A 17,723-nucleotide genomic window follows, 5' to 3' on the forward strand; every position below is an offset into this window, starting at 1 on the left:
TTTTTCTTGTTTTTGTTGCACGAGTGTCCTCTGGTGGCTATATTTGCTAATGCACACAGACCAGATTAATTTTACGTCCCCACACTCCCTTCTTGGCATTTTCTTTAAACGTTCATAAGTTCCGTTACGATTTGTATCATTTTGAGAAAAATTCCGTGTTTTTCAAAACTGGCTCGGTGATTTTAATGTGTTGTTTTATTGACTTCACTATTATTTGACAGTGCGTGAATCTACCATACATAGGTTTCTGGAGGGAAACCTGCTGCTCTTGCCAGTAACGGGGTTAAACAAGGTTTTCTGAGAATATTGTATAGTAATCATGTAAGTAGCCAGTAACGGGATTAAACAACGTTTTCTCAGAATATTGTATAGTAATTAAGAAAATTATATTAACAAGCGTGTGTGTACCATCCTTCCAAATTAAAAATCCTCATTCTTGCAGACACTAGTCACCATGCCAGTAAACAATTTTCTTAAATTAATAACAAACATTTTCATCCCTGGAGGATAGCGTCAATGTGCTAAACCTATCTGAAAAAGAACTCCGGTAGCTAATCTTAGTGGGTTTAAGCCATCACAGAATTTTAGCAAAATGTTTGAGAAACATTTAGGGCAGCTCAATAGATGTAGAATAACACGGAACCCTTTTCAGCTACAGTTTATTGACTTGCCTTTGTTGTAGTTATTTAACCAGTGTAAAAAGGGTTAAAGTCCAAAGTAAGTTTTATTAGGCAAAAAAAAGCGAGCGTTTATCCGGCTATACGCAATCACAAGTTGACTGCAAAGGGTGCCTAGGTGTAAGTCTACCACAGCCTAAAAACTGGATTTTCGATTTCCTCACAGTTTGGTTTTAAATAAATATTTTTCTCAACTAAACCAGACCAGATCCTTTACAATTGTTTATTCCTTAGCAAAGCTACTCATTCTGAACCAGAAGCATTTTGTGAGAAAAGCCAGGCTTGAGCCAATCTTCCGAGGGAAAGAGAGGGATTCCTCACACAAACCAGCAATCAATCATCAAAATGTATATTGCGCCCTACTCACCCGTGAGGCGCTGAGGGGGGAGGGGGAGGTCGCTACTGTTCGAACAGCCAGGTCTTGAGTTGTTTCCTGAAGGAGAGATGGTCCTGGGTCAGCCGTAGGTGAGTGAGCATTCGTGTTGTGGGTCAGATTGTGAACGCCTTGCGGGAGTTCAACTGCAGCTCTCAAGACTAGACGGTCTCCCTCGAAGATAACCAATAAAATTACAGTTCTGATTTATGTTGCTTGTTGAAAGGTCGGAATAAAAAGGAGCATTTACAGGCTTTCGGCTGCTTCTTTCTTAGTACACTAGTAGCCTAATACTGCATAAGTTGCAGCTATATCTTGCCTTAAGGCCCTGGCCAAATAGTGCTTTGGTGATACAACTGCTAAGGACCAGGCAACCAGGGGGTTGCGTTCATATTTAGATAATGACCTATTGGTACAAGTACATAGAGTTTCTTTCCATCAAATGGGAGATGTTTAGCGGTCTCCTGATCCTAAGGGGACAGGAAGTAAACTAACAGCAAGCCTGTCGGGAATACATCCAGCTTGTTCATGTCCCAATCTACGGAATCCACATGGACCAAGGAAGAAGGAAAAAGGCTCAAATGTAATGACTTTAGTAAGTATGAACATGAAGTTCACCTGCTCTTTCTTCAGAGATCAGGGCGAAATCAGATGCACGGAAAGCCTAGGTAAAGATGATTTCTGAAATAAGTAATCTGACTTTGTGTCAATCTAACTGGCAGAAGAAAGTAGCTTCTGTCAAATGTCTGACAATTAGGAAAAGCATTTGCAGCGAACTTTGATGGATTACAAGGAAAAAAGACAGGAGACCTTGGTCTCTGGCGGAGATTAAAACCCTTTTTTCAGTCCTCTCATTTTGCACAGTGAAGGATGTCATTGAATAAAATGCCACTCAAAACAGCCGCCTTATAGGGGCAAGATGGCCGCTGGTGGTTTGCAGTGAGAAGTCACATCTCACTCCTCCTCCCTTCCAAGGCTAATGATGGACTAACTAACATCCCCACACGGCAATGAGATCGGACCTCCTGGCTCGTGGAAGCTGCGACGCTAGTACCCTATGTACTCGACCGTGGTGGCACTTAACCGGTGGGATAGCGAAAGTAATTCTCCACAGAGTCCAGAAAAGGCTCGCAGATTTCGCAGCGCTGGTCTTCAAGGGGACTCTCATCATGCCGCCACGCGCAACTAAGCAGAATGATTTTAAAGACTTGACATCACAGAAGGACGCGACAGCCAGAGAGAAAAACAAGCCTAAAACCTCCAGTCGGTACCGCATCGCAGAGAGGGATTGCCGCCAGCATTACAAAGAAATCCCTGGGGAAAAAGTCGGGTAAGCAGCGGGGGAATACTGAGATGGCACCCACCCCTGGAACTGTTCGGGATCCCTCAACTTTGCCATCTGCCCAGAATAAGGGAAAATCGAAGGAAATCACACTCCTACAGGGACGGATGTTTTTGCGCCCAAACCTGCAGAGCCCTCGGATGCTGCGGCCATCGGCGCGAAGAGCAGAAATGGAGGTTCCAGCTTGCTGAATGTCCTCAAGGACGCTACGACGTCGGTTACCAGGCAACCGGAGCAGGCGCTGATGCAAGGCTTGAAGCAACCAGATGCGGCCGGTGCCCCATCGGTGAGAGAAGCAGATGGAGCTGATCAAGAGAGCAGGGGGGCAGAGGGAGCGCTAGGCGGAGGCGGAGACGAAGGTGCCTTTGACACCCACTCTGAATGCTGCGATACTCTCACAGGCAAGAAGGCGGGTGAGTCAGGAGGTTCTCCGCAGACAGAAGGGGCACAATAAGGAGGCTCTGGGGTGAGCACCTGGGCAGGTAATCCGGCTCTAGCTTACCAACAAAGCATTGATGACACTAACCCTACAAGGTACCTGGAGAGTGGGTTCCTGGGGGGGTAGCCTCAACAGACCGCTTCTTTTCAGTTAACGAGGACTCAGGGTCATTAAGTTCAAGCGAGGTTGGCACAGAAGAGTCTACTAAGTCAGGGAGCAGTTCTGATGCCCAGAAGAGCACGCAAAAAAACACAGGTCTAGGGGGAACCTAATCCATCAGGGAACCCCTCTGACCCTTCTAAAAAACTGGTTTGGGATTACTCCGCCACTTCACAGACTTACCAGGACATTGGAGGTATCCCGATGCAACCCGGAGGACAGGCCTCACCCCACCTCCCACCCCAGCCAGTTTCATTGGACTTACTATTCAGCACCCTCAAAATTATGCAAAGTGAGGCAAGGGTTGAAAGTCGTAGGGCCAGCAGGGGGCAAAAAAGATCCATAACTCTTTAAGGAAGATGAACAAATTGTATGAGGAGGTTGCAGAACGGGTCTCCCAAGTCGAAGAAAGGACTGGGAAATTGGAGGAAGATTTCAGTAGCTTCCAATCCTTCAAGCAAGAGCAGCAGAAAGTGGCTGAGGATATGCAGTGGAAGCTTGAGGACTATGAAAATCGCCAGCGCCACAAAAATATTAGACTACTGGGTGTGGTAGAGGGGCTTGAAGGGCAGGACCCTAGATTGTTTGTGGCAAATTTACTGAAAGGGGCTTTTCCCGAATTAGCTTCCTGGCATTGGGAAAACGAAATCCAAAGGGCACATCACTTCCCCCTAACAATTAAGAGAGGGCAGAACTCACAAGAGGGTAGGCCCAGAGATATTCTCTTGTATGAAGGTAATTTTTTGTTGAGAGAAGAAATCCCAGAGAAGCAAAGCCAGAGTCCAAGCGTTCATTCAACAAGGTCACCTTTTTTGCCAGGCCTGACTTTTGCCACGTTACAGTGGAGCATAGGTGGAGATTGAGGCCGCTAATCGCCCCCATAAAAGCCCTTGGTTCAGAAGCCTTTCTGCTATATCCTGCTAAATTGAAAGTAATTTATCATGACACATTAAAGGAGAAAACGGCACATTATGCTAAACCCAGGCTAGCCTGGCAGACGGATTTGGAAATAGAACTACCCGAGGATAAATGGGAATATTGCTGTGCCAACGTCAGGAAGGTCTCCCTCAATGGCCGACACCGGCTACTACATTTTAAATTCCTTAACAGGGTGGACTACTCCCCAGAGCGCCTGCACAGAGATGGATTACGAGACAGCCCCAACTGTGAACGTTGCAGGGTGCAATCTGCTGATTTCTTACACCTTGCCTGGCTGTTCCCTAAGGTAGCGGACTTTTGGCAGGAGGTCTACTTGGAGGTGAACAGGGTGACTGTACTGTCACTATCCCCTGAACCGCTGCTCGCACTACTGGGATACTCCAAGGATATTGCGCCAGAATTTTGTCGCCTTGTTGACATAGCTTTCCTGGTGGCAAGGCACTTACCTGGATGAGAGGGCCATTTTCCACACTAAACAGATGGACCAGGGATATGATATATTGCTGTACACAAACAGGATTGTACAGCGAATTACTACCCCCTCGCAGTCGACCGAAGAACTACTGGGCGCTATATCTGGAGAGGAGGTCTGAGGTAGATGATGCCGACACTGACGTCATAAATTCTGGCTCGAGGGCAGATGAACGAGGGGGGAACACAACACAAGCAACAAGCATAATGACGCAGCAGATGTCGCAGACCGGGTGACGACAACTAATGGTGACCTACACTGCGGGACGTGATGATGTACTATCTGTAATTGACTGCACTTATGTCGGGGTAGCTGAATGGGGTACTGAATGGGGCGGGAAGGCGGAAGAGATCTGTATTGACAATGTATATAATCATTTCATGTGAAGAATTGATTTGTGGGGGATTCCCACGCATGTTGAGAGCGGGACACGGTTTATGGTCAAGAATAATATGCAAAACCTGCAATGTATAACTGCTTCACTCGGATGTGTCAGTCTAAGTTACTGCCAACCTGAATATAATCTACTTTGTTTTTTACTTTTATGAAATGCCAAAAATAAAATAATAATAAGAAAAAGAAAAAAAAAAAGCAGATTAGAGCGGAGGAAATGTTAAAAAATCTGTTTGAAGCAGAGGAAGAGCTGAACCTAGCTATTCAGCAGCAAAGGCCATTGGAACAACAACTTCTTAAAATAATTACGATCAAAGCGGAAATAGTATAATGCATTGCCAATAAAGCTGCAGTTAAATACTTAATCAAGAAAGAGAATACTTACGAACTGAGCGAGAGGGTGGGCCACATACTAGCAATTCGCACCAGGCAGAAAATTTCAGCGGGTGAAATTAAAGAGATCTCAGACTATCAGGGTAACAGAGTGTCTGAAGCTGAGGGAATAAGGGAAGTTTTTAGGGATTTTCATGCAGATCTTTACAGCTTAGACGATGGAGACGAGGAGGCAGACACATCAGGATATCTTAGGAACATCCCACCCCAACCCTCCCAGTGGAAGAAAAGAATGCCCTGGACTCACCAATTACGTTAAAAGAGGTTGTTGCAGCACTGGATAGTATCCCCTCACGAAAGGCTGCAGGCCTGGATCAGATCCCCGTGGAACTTTATAAAGTCTTCCAAAAGATACTGGTTCCTGGTATGTTAAACACAGTGTTACATGCACAACAAGGGGAGTCTATACCAAACTAATGGGGAGGGGCAGATATTATAGTAATTCTGAAGAAAAGAAAACCTCCTTTAGCACCAGGATCCTATAGTCCCATTACTTTAATGAACTGACTAAGATTTTTTCTAAAATACTCTCAAAGAGACTAGCCAGAGACAGCCCCTCACAGCATGTCTTTATACCTGGTAAAGGCACCACACAACATGTCAGACAGGTAGTTACACTGTTCGATGCCGCAGGAGTCCCGGGAGACCCTATGGCAGCATTATTTCTAGACGCTGAAAAGGCGTTGACAGGGTCTCTTGGGACTACTTATGGATGGTAATGGGATGGAATGGCATAGGTGAGGGGTATTTTAGGGCCATCCAATCCCAGTATAGAGGGCCGTCAGCCAGGATTAAGATTAACAGAGGATACTCAGCCTCGGTTCAGATCAGCAAATGGACTAAACAGGGATGCCCTTCCTCTCCACTGTTTGCATTATATATGGACCCCTTGCTGCGGAGATTAGAGGCTAACCAAAATATCCCCCCACTAAGTATAAATGGCAAGGAGTTTAAGACATTGGCCTATGCGGACGATGTGGCGATTTTAACTCATAAGCCTACCCTTGCTATTAGTAAGGTTGAACTTGAGGCACAGCAATTCGGCCAGGTTAAAGGATACAAACTTAACAGGGCCAAGACTCCGATAGTGAAAAATCTCCACACAATTTGCATTGATTGCCGTGTAGTTAGCTTTGCAGTGTACCTAGGGGTCAAGATCTCTGCAGATTTAGATGGGGTTGTGGAGCAGAATATGGCTCCCTTAATGGCCAAAGTAAGATCTGATTTAGAGAGAATGCAGAATCTTCCCCTAACCTTAGTTGGGTGTACCAATGTTATTAAAATGTTAATTTTGCCTACGTTTCTTTACTTCAATACTGCTATATTTTGAGGACAGATGGATTCATGCATTAGAGTCTGTTCTGAACAGATTCATCTGGGCCCACGGGAAAACAAGGAGGGCATACAGGTTCATCACTCTTCCAACAGATAGAGGTGGCTGGAGGGTCCCGGACTTTATGTTATACTACTGGGCCGCGGCACTACAGTACTTGCAGGGCTTGATTGGGGGTGGCGGGCTGAAACAAAGAATTACCTGCATCTCTACTGAGGTCTATGCAGTGGTTCTGGGGGCAGAGGCAGAGAACTATTTTCTAAATTGCACCGATTTTTCCTACTAAAAAAGGACAAGATTTAAGACAGTCGGTGCTGCTGTTAAGATTTGGGCTGCCTTCCTGAAAAAATGTGGGTTGGGAAATTCAATAGATATACTCGCCTGTTTAAAAACAGATCCCTTCCAGAGGTGATCTTTGCGGACTCAACTATAGCTGGGTGGGCAAATAAAGGGATCAGGGATATTATTGAGCCAGAGGGGGTTGTACAGTTTTAGGACCTAGAGACGAAATTCCACATACAGGAGAAGTTTCTTCAAGTACCTACAGGTTAGTAGATTTTTGAATAATAAACAGGGAGGGGCTGCAGGCTTCGGTAACAATGAAATCTTGGATAAAATAGAAAAAGGTGGCGATTGTACGATTCACAGTTTCTACGCTAGCCTAGCAGCAGGAAAACAAGATGACGTAGAAAAACATGGAGCTAAGTAGGCTGGGAAACTGGGCATTGAGGCTTGCTGGTTCCAGGAATCATTAGATCTTGGGTGTTAGGTTCTTGGTTCAGCCCCTCTCCAGGACCAGCATTATAAAACGTTATATTCCCTGTATTTTACTCCAGCTAGAATTGCACAGTGGGGTGGTACCTCAGGGATTAACTGTCCATGTTGCAACCTACTGGAGGCGGATTTAGTTTATATCTTCGTCACCTGTCCGCAACTCTTTCATTTATTAGAGATATAGAGTTATTTTTAGACAGATCTATAGGAATTTGAGTAACGCTTACGCCAACTCTGATACTTCTGGGGGTGATCCCAGATACGGTCATCTCCCATGGGGAGTTTATTTTCCTTGCTATGGCAGTCTTCACACTTGTTATAGCCAGGGCTTGGTTGGATAAAACACCCCCCGCAGTACAACAGTGGCTCGCAAGTCTTCTGGCTGCTTATAATTTAGAAAAAGGAATTTATGTACGGATAGGCAGGAGGGGGAGACAGCGGAGGCTGAGACTATGGGATCCAATACTGAGATGGAAGGAGGGAATGGTGATGGGCTGAATGTTTGTTTGTTATAATGGCAAGCTCGAGTTGCTCTGTAATAATGTTTTGCCCATATGTGAAAGAAACCTACCTAGGCTGAAATTAGCTTTTCTAATACTGTTTTTTCTTACTCTTTTCCTTGTTTCAATAAGTATGTGAACGTTTAGCTCACACTGGACAGAAGATTGTTCATTGTATACTATTTTTTGACTTGTTGCCTCTTTTTTCCTTTTCTTTTTTTTAACTATTATTGTGCTGTGTTGTACTATTTTGAAAATGGCAGAATTTTTTTCTAAATAAAAATATATATTTTTTTAAACAGTCGCCCTATCAAGAAACAACTAAATTCTATCATTGCCTTAAGACGAGTGAGGATATGAAGCGACTGAGGCACAGTCACAGTGAAAAGCACTGGTACAGGTGTTGCAGGAAGAGGTGACACTGGAACCATTGCTGGAGCAGTGGGATGGTGTCCTACATGGTGGCTCTGAATTATTACAACCCCTTCTTAATATAATCACGCACAATGTCAGTAACTTTTGTAAAAGGTGTTGCTGCCAATGGAGCGATTGGAACCTATGACCACCACATTAAGACCCTAAGCAAATAAAGAACCTAAATCCCAAAATGTAAACAGTCTGGATGTCCTACAACTAGGAAAATAGGAAGACACTGGGGTTTATGGGCCCAAATCGACCTGCGGGCATTCCTAAAGAGGTGTCTGGGGGATTGTGGAGAAGCAATAGCTCAATACAGGGATCTCAGTCAAATCCTAGTTTCCCTACCTCCCTCCCCCTTGACAATACACCATAACACATTAGACATACAGGACCACCAAAAGGATTGCGCTCAGAACAGTCCAATATTAGGTTGACCAAAACATAGGATATATTAAATGGCACAGCTCAGCAGTGTAGAAGATTTCTTCTCGGTCACCTTCTGCCACCTTGCCATGTTCCGGAATACTGTTCACAGAAAAGGGGAAATAGGGATCTTGTTTTAAGATGGCCTTCATTCCCCTGTTACATTTTATGGGGTTGAGCCACGACTCACAACTTGCACCTGAACCAAAGTCGGATACAAAAGACAATCAATAGTATGTCACAGGAACCATTATCTGATCCCAGAGGCCACCCATCAGAAGCAGATCTATTGGGGGAGGGGGTAGTCTTGCTTAACTAGGCCAATTAAACAACTCAAAGCCACTTCCCCAGTGATTCAGGCCTACAAGATGAATGAGAATACTCTGTGAGGATGCATTTTACACTAAGAAATTGCTCTAAATGCAGCAGAACAAATTGCAAGCGCAAAAGGGCTTTCGCTGTAGGATTTCCCCCCAAAATCACCCCATATTAAGCGAGGAGTAATCACACAATTAGTACCAAAATTAGTCTGGCGTAATTGGAATTCCACCCAGGCCTAACTAAAGTGCTCAAGCACTTTTACACATAATATTTGTACTACATATTACAATAATAAAATGAAGGAATGTCAAGAGAGAACCTAGCACTGATAAGGCAAGGGTAACACTGGGGTACAGATGACACGGTATGCCTTGCCAGCACTCCCAGGTCTCCAGGAAGAACAGAAAAAAAAAATCTGAGAACTGGCAATGTAATGTATTGGCATGCTGTCACATGCCAACAGACATACACAAGCACTCCATTTCAACTAAAGAAGGCGGAAAACATTCATATCTATTAAGATATGCACTTTATCGTTCACTCAGTTTGGGCTTTGGCAAAAAAAGTAGACATGAAGAAAGCGTTTTAATAACAATCGATTGTAAAGGTAAATATTCCAGCATAAAGCCAAGCCCAGAGGATAGTGAATAATTTCACAACAAATATGTTGAATTGAAAGAAAACCTATAAGAGGAAGGTGAAACCAGAATAAAAGGTTTATTATACAAATTAAAAAAAATCATCATCAACTACCACGGTTATTGTGACCTCACTTTTTATGACCTCCTTTGACAAAACAAACTCTACAGACTCCAGTGCAGATTCCCTAAACATCCACAATAGATTTACGGCGCCAAAGTGTATAAAGTTAGCTACATAAATTATACGTTTTTAGAGCACTGCTAAAAAAACCTGCCTATAAAAAGTAATTGTGCGCAAATGTTACAGTGAACCAAGTATTCAAATGTTTGCGTTTGCTAAGGCATCAGTGTTGAAACTTAAGTTTATGAAACGTCTGATTTGTATATTAATTATTCAAACGTTGTGCGCCTTAATTATGTGTTGATGTGGCTGTAGTTCTAACTTCATGATGAACGAATACTGCATCTGGAAAGGAGTTCACAGAAGGAAAGGCATCTCCCCAGCAGAGTCCGACGAGGTGCTCCATACGCTTCCAGTCCCTCTTCTTAAACGGGTGTATTCTTTTGCGCCATTCTGACAAGAGAAAAATAAATCTTTAATTCAGTTTCTTCAGGAAGACAGATGCGCCGATGACAGTAATGCAGCAAATGGATGGCTTCTAAACTGTATTGCAGTTTTATGGAGCATGGAACAGGCAAGTTAAGCTACAAAGACATAGTGGGACTTCTGGTCGCACAGCCAACCAGAACGGGGGAATTGAATAAGTTGTTCAGTGAAATGTTTTTTTACGTACACAGTAGTCTTATCTTTGTAGATAACTAGAGCATCAATTTAACAAAGTTTTGTCAGGATACTTCTTGAGTTTTGCAGTGATAGTTTATTTTTGAGCCTCCAGTAGGCAATGACCGCAGCCCACAGCAATGTCAAGTGACAAAAGGGAATCGCGTATTACCATTCGCAGTGAACAAAATTAATAGCCTTCCACCAAGTCCAGTGCCTGTAGTTCCAAATGCATAAATAAGAATATGGTTCTGCTGGAATTACTACTGGTGCGAACATATTTACATGGAGTCTGTGAAAAACAATCCTGGTACTAATTAAATGATTATGAACAAACGATTAGATCACACACACAAATAATTTGCTTCATTGGATCTATATTGTCTTACAATAGTTAAATACATTCTATAAGTAACAGTTCTGCGAGGTGCTCAGGGGCAGTGCAAAAGTGCTCATGTTATAAGTAAGCCAGCATTAAAAGATAATTACAAGGATAATAAAATCAGCCTTGGTTGTTGGGAGCCTGGCTACAAAGCTATAAAGTCTTTCAGTTGGGTAAGTTTTGAAGACCATTGCTTTTCTCCCGGGAAAGTTAGATAATATAGGCAAATGAATGATGGAATTATTTGCCTCTACTACTTAACTTTACTGAGGGTTTTTTTCTGGGGTAGTGGGCAATAATCAAGAAACTTTACTGCACTCTGTAGGGAATAGGGAACTAGGATGAGAAAGGAAGGGTGCCAAAGCAATCATCGGTTATTTTATTTCAAATGAAACGACTTGCAGTATTTTGCCCTCTAACTTGAATGCAAGAGCCACTTTATTACAGCAGTGCCACTTTAACACTGACCCTTAAAGTAGTGAACACATTTAAGACTTACTCAGGAAGGAGGAGTGGGTTAGAAACTCAGAACTATGCTAAGCACAAATTAACACTTGCAAAAATCAATGCCAAGCCAGTGTTTTCACTCATAAAAAGAAGTACTTCAATTCACAAAGCCAAGTACTAAAAGTACAGCCCAATCCAAGGAAAGCCAGACCTTTCTAGCCCTCATTGAACTGGAGATATGTGTAAGAGGGCCTTTTGGGGTTAGACAATGTAACGCTACTCCCTAGGGCGTTTGTTACTATGTTTGTTTAACTATCAAACCCATTCTCAATGCAGTTGTCAGAGTTCACAAACATAAAATCCCTCTCCTATTAATATTTCACAAGGTCTGCTTTAACAAATTTCAAATCTGTTGAGCAATGTGGGCTAAGAAAGTGCGGGGTAGGACACAAATACTGTATTTAAAATATCATGTGGTATGAATGTTGTCAAAAATATTGCAACCACAAAAATATTGTGTAACAGTATAATCAAAGGTAAGAATATACTTTTTTTTGTCCTCATCTCACCTTAGATAAAGGCAGATTTTACAAGCAGACTACGTTGGACCTGGGTGCCTTTCGGCTCACTGCATAGATCTATGCCCCCCCCGGGGCTTCCTCACACAATTGAGACCAGGTGTAATCATTGGACTAGGATTCGACCACCATAGATCTACCAATTTATCAGGTGCAGACAGCGTCCCCAAACTAAGAGGGGAGACCAGATGTTTTGAAATGCTCCTGTCCTGTCTCCCTGGTCTAAGCGTGCAGTATTCAGTGTGGATTTTACCCAGTTTACTCTGTTAGGGGGGTCGGGTCTTTCCATCTTAAGCAAATCTCCCTCCTGGCAATAATAATAAGATATAGCAATAGTCCCAGGTCTGACAACACCTCTTGTAAACCCATTTGAACCAAAAATCACCAGATTGACATCCATTCCCAAATCTAAACCAAAAATATCTGTCAAGGTTTCCTCCACGTTCTTCCAAAATACGCTTAATTCTCTACATTCAAAGAACATATGCACGTCATCCGCTTTATCGCCCTTACTTCTGGGACATTTTGGAATCGGGACCAGGGCAAACTTAGCAATTCTAGCAGGTGTATAATAAAGCCTATTTAGAAAAAAAACAGTGGTTCTTTTTTTAGCCTAGCTGGTTTTATAAATCTGTAGAGGAGTTTTAGGGAGGATTCAAATCGAACTTCTGCAGGGAAGGCCTGGGGGAGGGAGTTCCACACCGATGATGGAGACGGTATCTTGCTATCCTCCGCTTCAAGCAATCTTGCATACCAAAGGGATACTTATTTTTTCTTGGTTGGGGATCTAAAAAAAGCTGCTCAAGATCCCAGTTCCCTTTAATTTCACCCACTTTGGCTTCGTACTATGATCTCAACTGAAGGTACTTAACCTTGAAAAGGTGGAGTCAATCTTTACTAGTAACAGTTCCCATGGGAGTAAACCATCTAGATCTACAAGGTCCGACCATCTCCACAGACCAGCCTTCCTTATGGGGGTCGCTAAGCTGTCATTCAGGCAATCTGGGGTCCCTGGTGAGTCCCATATTGGAGCGAGATCAGAAAAATACCCTATACCCCAAATTCGCCTCAATTTATAGCAGATTTTGGATGCATCCTTTATTATATTTGCTAATCATTTATATTTTAGTAGAATGAAGTCTGAATAGTAAACCTTGGGAGTCGCATGGTTTCCTGGATTTATCTTATTTAATAGTTTGTTTTTATTTTTTAATGCTTTATAATTTGAAATTATATATTTTTTTATTTTATTAATGTCATTATTATTTTAATGTAGGTTTTTACATGTTTTCTATTACAAAAATTAATGGTAGATATGTGTTTTATATTATACACACATTTTAATTTGTATACTTCAAGTGTTCAATAAAAGTATGTTTATTTTAATATTTAAATTCAGTATATATCATTTTAGATGTTTGATATATTTTTGATAATTTTTTTAAGTTACTTTACATATTTCAAATCAAATGTATAGGAAAAATGGTTTAATTTTTATATTAATAAATAATTGATTACATCGATTGAACTATATTTGGTTTAACTTTCAATGTATTAAATCAATTTAAAGTATTTGGTTAAAAAAAACTAAAAAAAGAGCTATTTGCATATATTTTTGGGCAATATTCTCTGCCAAAATATTTTTTATATATATAACAAATATATAACTCAATAACCATAAAGAAGGTAACCAAAGGAGAGGAACTACATCCATCTTTGTAGAATGTTTTTCAATTCTTTTTGTGATTACTCTAGGATCCTAATTAAGAGTGGCAGTCCAAGGACCACCAGACCTCTGGTGGCGCGGTGGTGGCGGTCCAACCATCGCCACACCAGCAGTCTAACCACCCTGTTAAGACTTGGCCAGTCGGACCATAATTGAACCGCTGTCTAAGCCCGGGAAACGCTATTCCCTGGCGGTGGAACTGCGGTCAGGGGCTATGTAATATGCAGATGGTGTTGCTACCGCACCGCAATGCATATCCAGTTTCAGGACAGTCCGCAGTTTCGTGGAGGTCTTTCCTCCAGGAAAAAGGTGGTGGTGCTAAAACAAAGGGGGCCCTACAGGGTCCCCTGTACCCACTCAGCCAGAGGATAAATGCAGGAACCCTGTTTGGTGTTCCCATTGCGGTGTCTTTCAAAGGCCCCAACGCCTTTGAAAGACGCACTGCAGCAGGACAGCCACGCCGCACGCCAGATCACAAACCTTCAGCTGTGCAGTGGTGAGGCGTTGGCACTGCCAGCCCACTGCTCCACTAAAGTACGGAATTAGGCTCTAGGAGTGAAGAGAAGGACTTCCTTCCTTGGTCCTTCCTAAACAAATAAGATCAACCAATCCAATCTGTATAGGGTGCACAAAGAAATCATATACCCTAATACAGAATACACTTTCTCTGTTTATTGCCACTTATCGATTGAACTTATCAGTCATGAAAGAGAAGCCCCCCCCCCCCCCCCCACACCCTCTAGTCTGATCAGTATGCAGTCACTTGATGGGAAACAGGAGCACAGGGTTAAGAAGCATATTGAAGGTACGAAATGCAGCATCTTTCAAGGCTTTCACAGCTACTCCACTCACTTGAGGGGGTGAAATGAATCTGTTGGAAGATATCGTCTTGGACATTAAGGATTAAATTGAGAGAAAAGTCATTGGAATTCTACAGCTACCGATCATACAACATTGTTGTGTACAGACAATCATATTAGCAACTTAAGCAAAGGGGCAAAACAAAACATGACAACACTAAGGAACGTAAAAACGTTCCTTCCACAAGAGGAGTTCAAGATGGCGGTGCAAGCTCTGGTACTGCCTAGGCTAGACTATGGTAGTTGCACTCTGTGGACTTCCCAAATATAACTTGTCCCACTAAAAGAGTCCATTAATGCAGCAGCTAGACTGTCACTGGTTAAAAAAGAAACAAGCACATCTCCCCCAGCCCTCAAATCCCTAAACTGGCTGCTATATCAGGCTGCAATAAAGCTAAAGATAGCCTGTATGACTCCCAAATCCCTACATCTCAAGACTCCCACGTATCTGGCTCGAAAACTAGAACTATCTGGAGGTTGCAGACAGTCAAGAAGTGTATGTTCATGGCTATAAAAACCACAGATCTTCCACAAAATGAGAAGGAGTCACATGGTCTTCTCAGGCGATGCTCCAAAGATCTGGAACTCCCTTCCACCGGAAGTCCAACAAATTTCCTGCACGAATAACTTCAAAAAGGAAGAAAAAAATCCTAATGGCTAAGTTCTTGCCATAAAACAGCTTTGGCCCACTGCTTGTTGAATGCCTCCTGATTAACTATTTGATTCGTGGACACCTTTGAATAACAGCATTCGCCTTCCATACTCACTTATGTAGCGAATATTATCGAACATTCTTCTCCATGGTCTGTATCCCCCCCCAAATTAACTATGTTGCATGACTATCTTGCTGTTTTATTAATATTCTTGTAATACATATCCAAATTGTAAAGCGCTCTGATACCTACCTAACCATCAAATGAATGAATAAATAAACCATAAAATAACATTTACTCAGCTGTACAGCCTGTCGTCTGGGACTGCAACACAAATTCAGCTTCAGGAAACTAGGAGATGGATGGAACTAAGGGGGTGATTATGGAAAATATACGATGGGACGAAGGATTGTCATCAAGGACATGTTTTAGCTTTTGGGTTTCAATATGTGCAGCTTTTGTGACATTTTGTTATCACGGATGATGTGATAAATTAATCAGATGGGAAGCAAGAGATTTAGGGCCTGATTCAGAGTTTGGCAGTCAGTGGACCGCCAAACCTGGGATGGCGCAGCGTTGGCAGTGCACACAAATGGTCCGATAACAGTATTCTGCGTTTGGAGGGCAGTCTAGGGATTGCAATATGCTGGCGATACCACTGCAGCACAGCCAAGCATATTATGAGTTTCCTCACAGCTACCGTTTTCATGGCTGTGAGCCTGCCAAAAAAAGGGTGGCGGTGAGACAACTAAGGGGGCCCTACTGGGCCCCCTGTTGCCTCAGAGCCTGGGGATACATGTAGGAGGGGGAAGAGAACACGTTATGCCCCCCTGTGTGCATGCACCCCAGTTACTGCATGGCATGGACTACAAAGTCCATGCCATGCAGAAGTGTGCTTTGGTGCTCCTTCGGCACTGCAGTTCAAAGGCTCCAGTCAAGGCTGCTCCTGCGAATTGGTGCACGGGGACAGTGGGAGAAAATACAAACAAAAAATTACACTTACTTGACGGCCGGCCGACGCCTCTCTTCCGTCCTCTTCCTGGCTTCTGTTCAAGCAGTAAGCAGGATAGGCACCCCTAAGCCAATCGCAATGCTGCAATGCAGTGTTGTGATTGGTCTAAAACGCCATGGCTCGGCGCTCAGATAGGGACTAGAAGCCTGTGCATGGTATTTTGGACCCAGGCTGTAAAGCAGCCTGGGTAGAAAACAAGCTAAGTGCACCTAAATGTTTGGCCGGCCCCAGAGGGCCAGCTCAACAATCATACGCACTTGAGGGTGCCACCACTCCTTCCCCCTGCGCAGCCTAACCCTGCCTCACAAAACTGCCCCAGTATAGAAAAATAAAATGAAAGTAACATCTCGTTATAATTTTATTTTCCCTTTTTTGCTGTTCAAGGCAGTGGGTCGACACTCCTCTGTCTTAGCGAAGGAGCCGCCCCTGAAGGGCTCACATAGGAGCCGTTGAACTGCACTGCCACAGGACCACCGCAATGCCCACCAGACCACAAAATGACTGGTAACCTGGCGGGTGGCGGTCGACTTTGGCGGTGTTGGAGAGGGGTTCTGGCGTCGCTGCCCATTCCCACACTGACAAAGTTGTAATCAGACCCTTAGAGACAGGCATTTCTCGATCAGTTGCCCTGTACCATACATTTAGACTTAATAAAATAAAGTTTTGGTTTTCATCAGAAACTCATTTACTATCTCAGCATGAGAGTCCAAAAAGAAGCAACTAAAATATCAGAAACAAGGGGTTTGCACCAATGCTTATTTGCTATGGTGAATCAAATTGTGTTAACCGGAGATACTCAAGTTGTCTGCAGACTGTTCTTCACAATCAGTGGTTGGTAAAACAAATGTCATTATTTAACACTTGGACACTTACTTGTGTTTGATCAATCGCCCGCCTTGAATCAGTTGAGCGCCTTCATTCGTAAAATGGCAAGCAAACAGGAGCCAGTTTCTTGGTTGCACTTTGTAGGCAAATCTCATAAATAGCAATGAATATAAAGTGAGTGCTGTAAAGGAGAAAAATAAAGAGTCACTACAATCCACCGAGGACAACAGATTCTTTCCAAAATACAGAACTAGATAACAGAAAGAGGATTTCTTACAAAGTGCAATGTCAGTAAGACAAAATGGGCAGTTTGTCAAACAAAATTATTAGGATTAGATTTCCAAAAGCATACCATTTATTAGGAGCTCCCAATTATAAACTGCCTTATTATACATTGGTATGGAAGTGCTTGGGGCATTTAAAGGGTTTTATTTCCACCCAAGGGGTACTTTTAAATTGATTGACAGGCCGCAAAAACACTTTTTTTTGTCTTCTTCTCAAATACCAATCATGGGGAAGCACATTTTGCACCCATGCCATAACAAGGAGGCATGTCCTCACGTTTGCACTGTCCATGCAAATGAGGGAACCCTTTTGTCCTTGCAACTTATTACTGGTGCTGGAAATACTTGTTTAATGGGCACACTCTTATTGGGCGCCACTTACGTAGTGTTGCATAGTTAATATAACCTTTAATATGTGTCTTTTGAGAGTGAGGTAGGCGTTCTAGCCCGTTCATAGACGTTCAAGTACTGATGGCTGTAGTCGCGAACTGCACTAGCCTGAAAGGAGGCGGGAGGGTAAAGGGTGGGTATCTCTTCCTGGTCTTTAAAAATCAGGGCAACTGCCCTGCACTGAAA

The 17,723-nt window shown here is 43.0% G+C and overlaps 1 protein-coding gene across 1 annotated transcript in view; it reads right to left on the reverse strand.

The window, feature by feature from the left end:
• Positions 1-9,652: 9,652 nt before the first annotated feature.
• Positions 9,653-17,723, reverse strand: part of MPC1 (mitochondrial pyruvate carrier 1) — a 67,452-nt gene continuing 59,381 nt past the window's right edge. Inside the window, exons 3-4 of the mRNA XM_086927239.1 lie at positions 16,912-17,044; positions 9,653-10,173 (exon numbers count right to left, since the gene is read on the reverse strand). Coding sequence (XP_086783365.1) covers positions 10,146-10,173; positions 16,912-17,044 — 161 coding nt within the window. The 3' untranslated portion in view covers positions 9,653-10,145. The remainder of the gene's footprint in view (positions 10,174-16,911; positions 17,045-17,723) is intronic.

This window comes from Lissotriton vulgaris, chromosome 6 (genome assembly GCF_964263255.1).
Source record: "Lissotriton vulgaris chromosome 6, aLisVul1.2, whole genome shotgun sequence".
NCBI lineage: Eukaryota > Metazoa > Chordata > Amphibia > Caudata > Salamandridae > Lissotriton > Lissotriton vulgaris.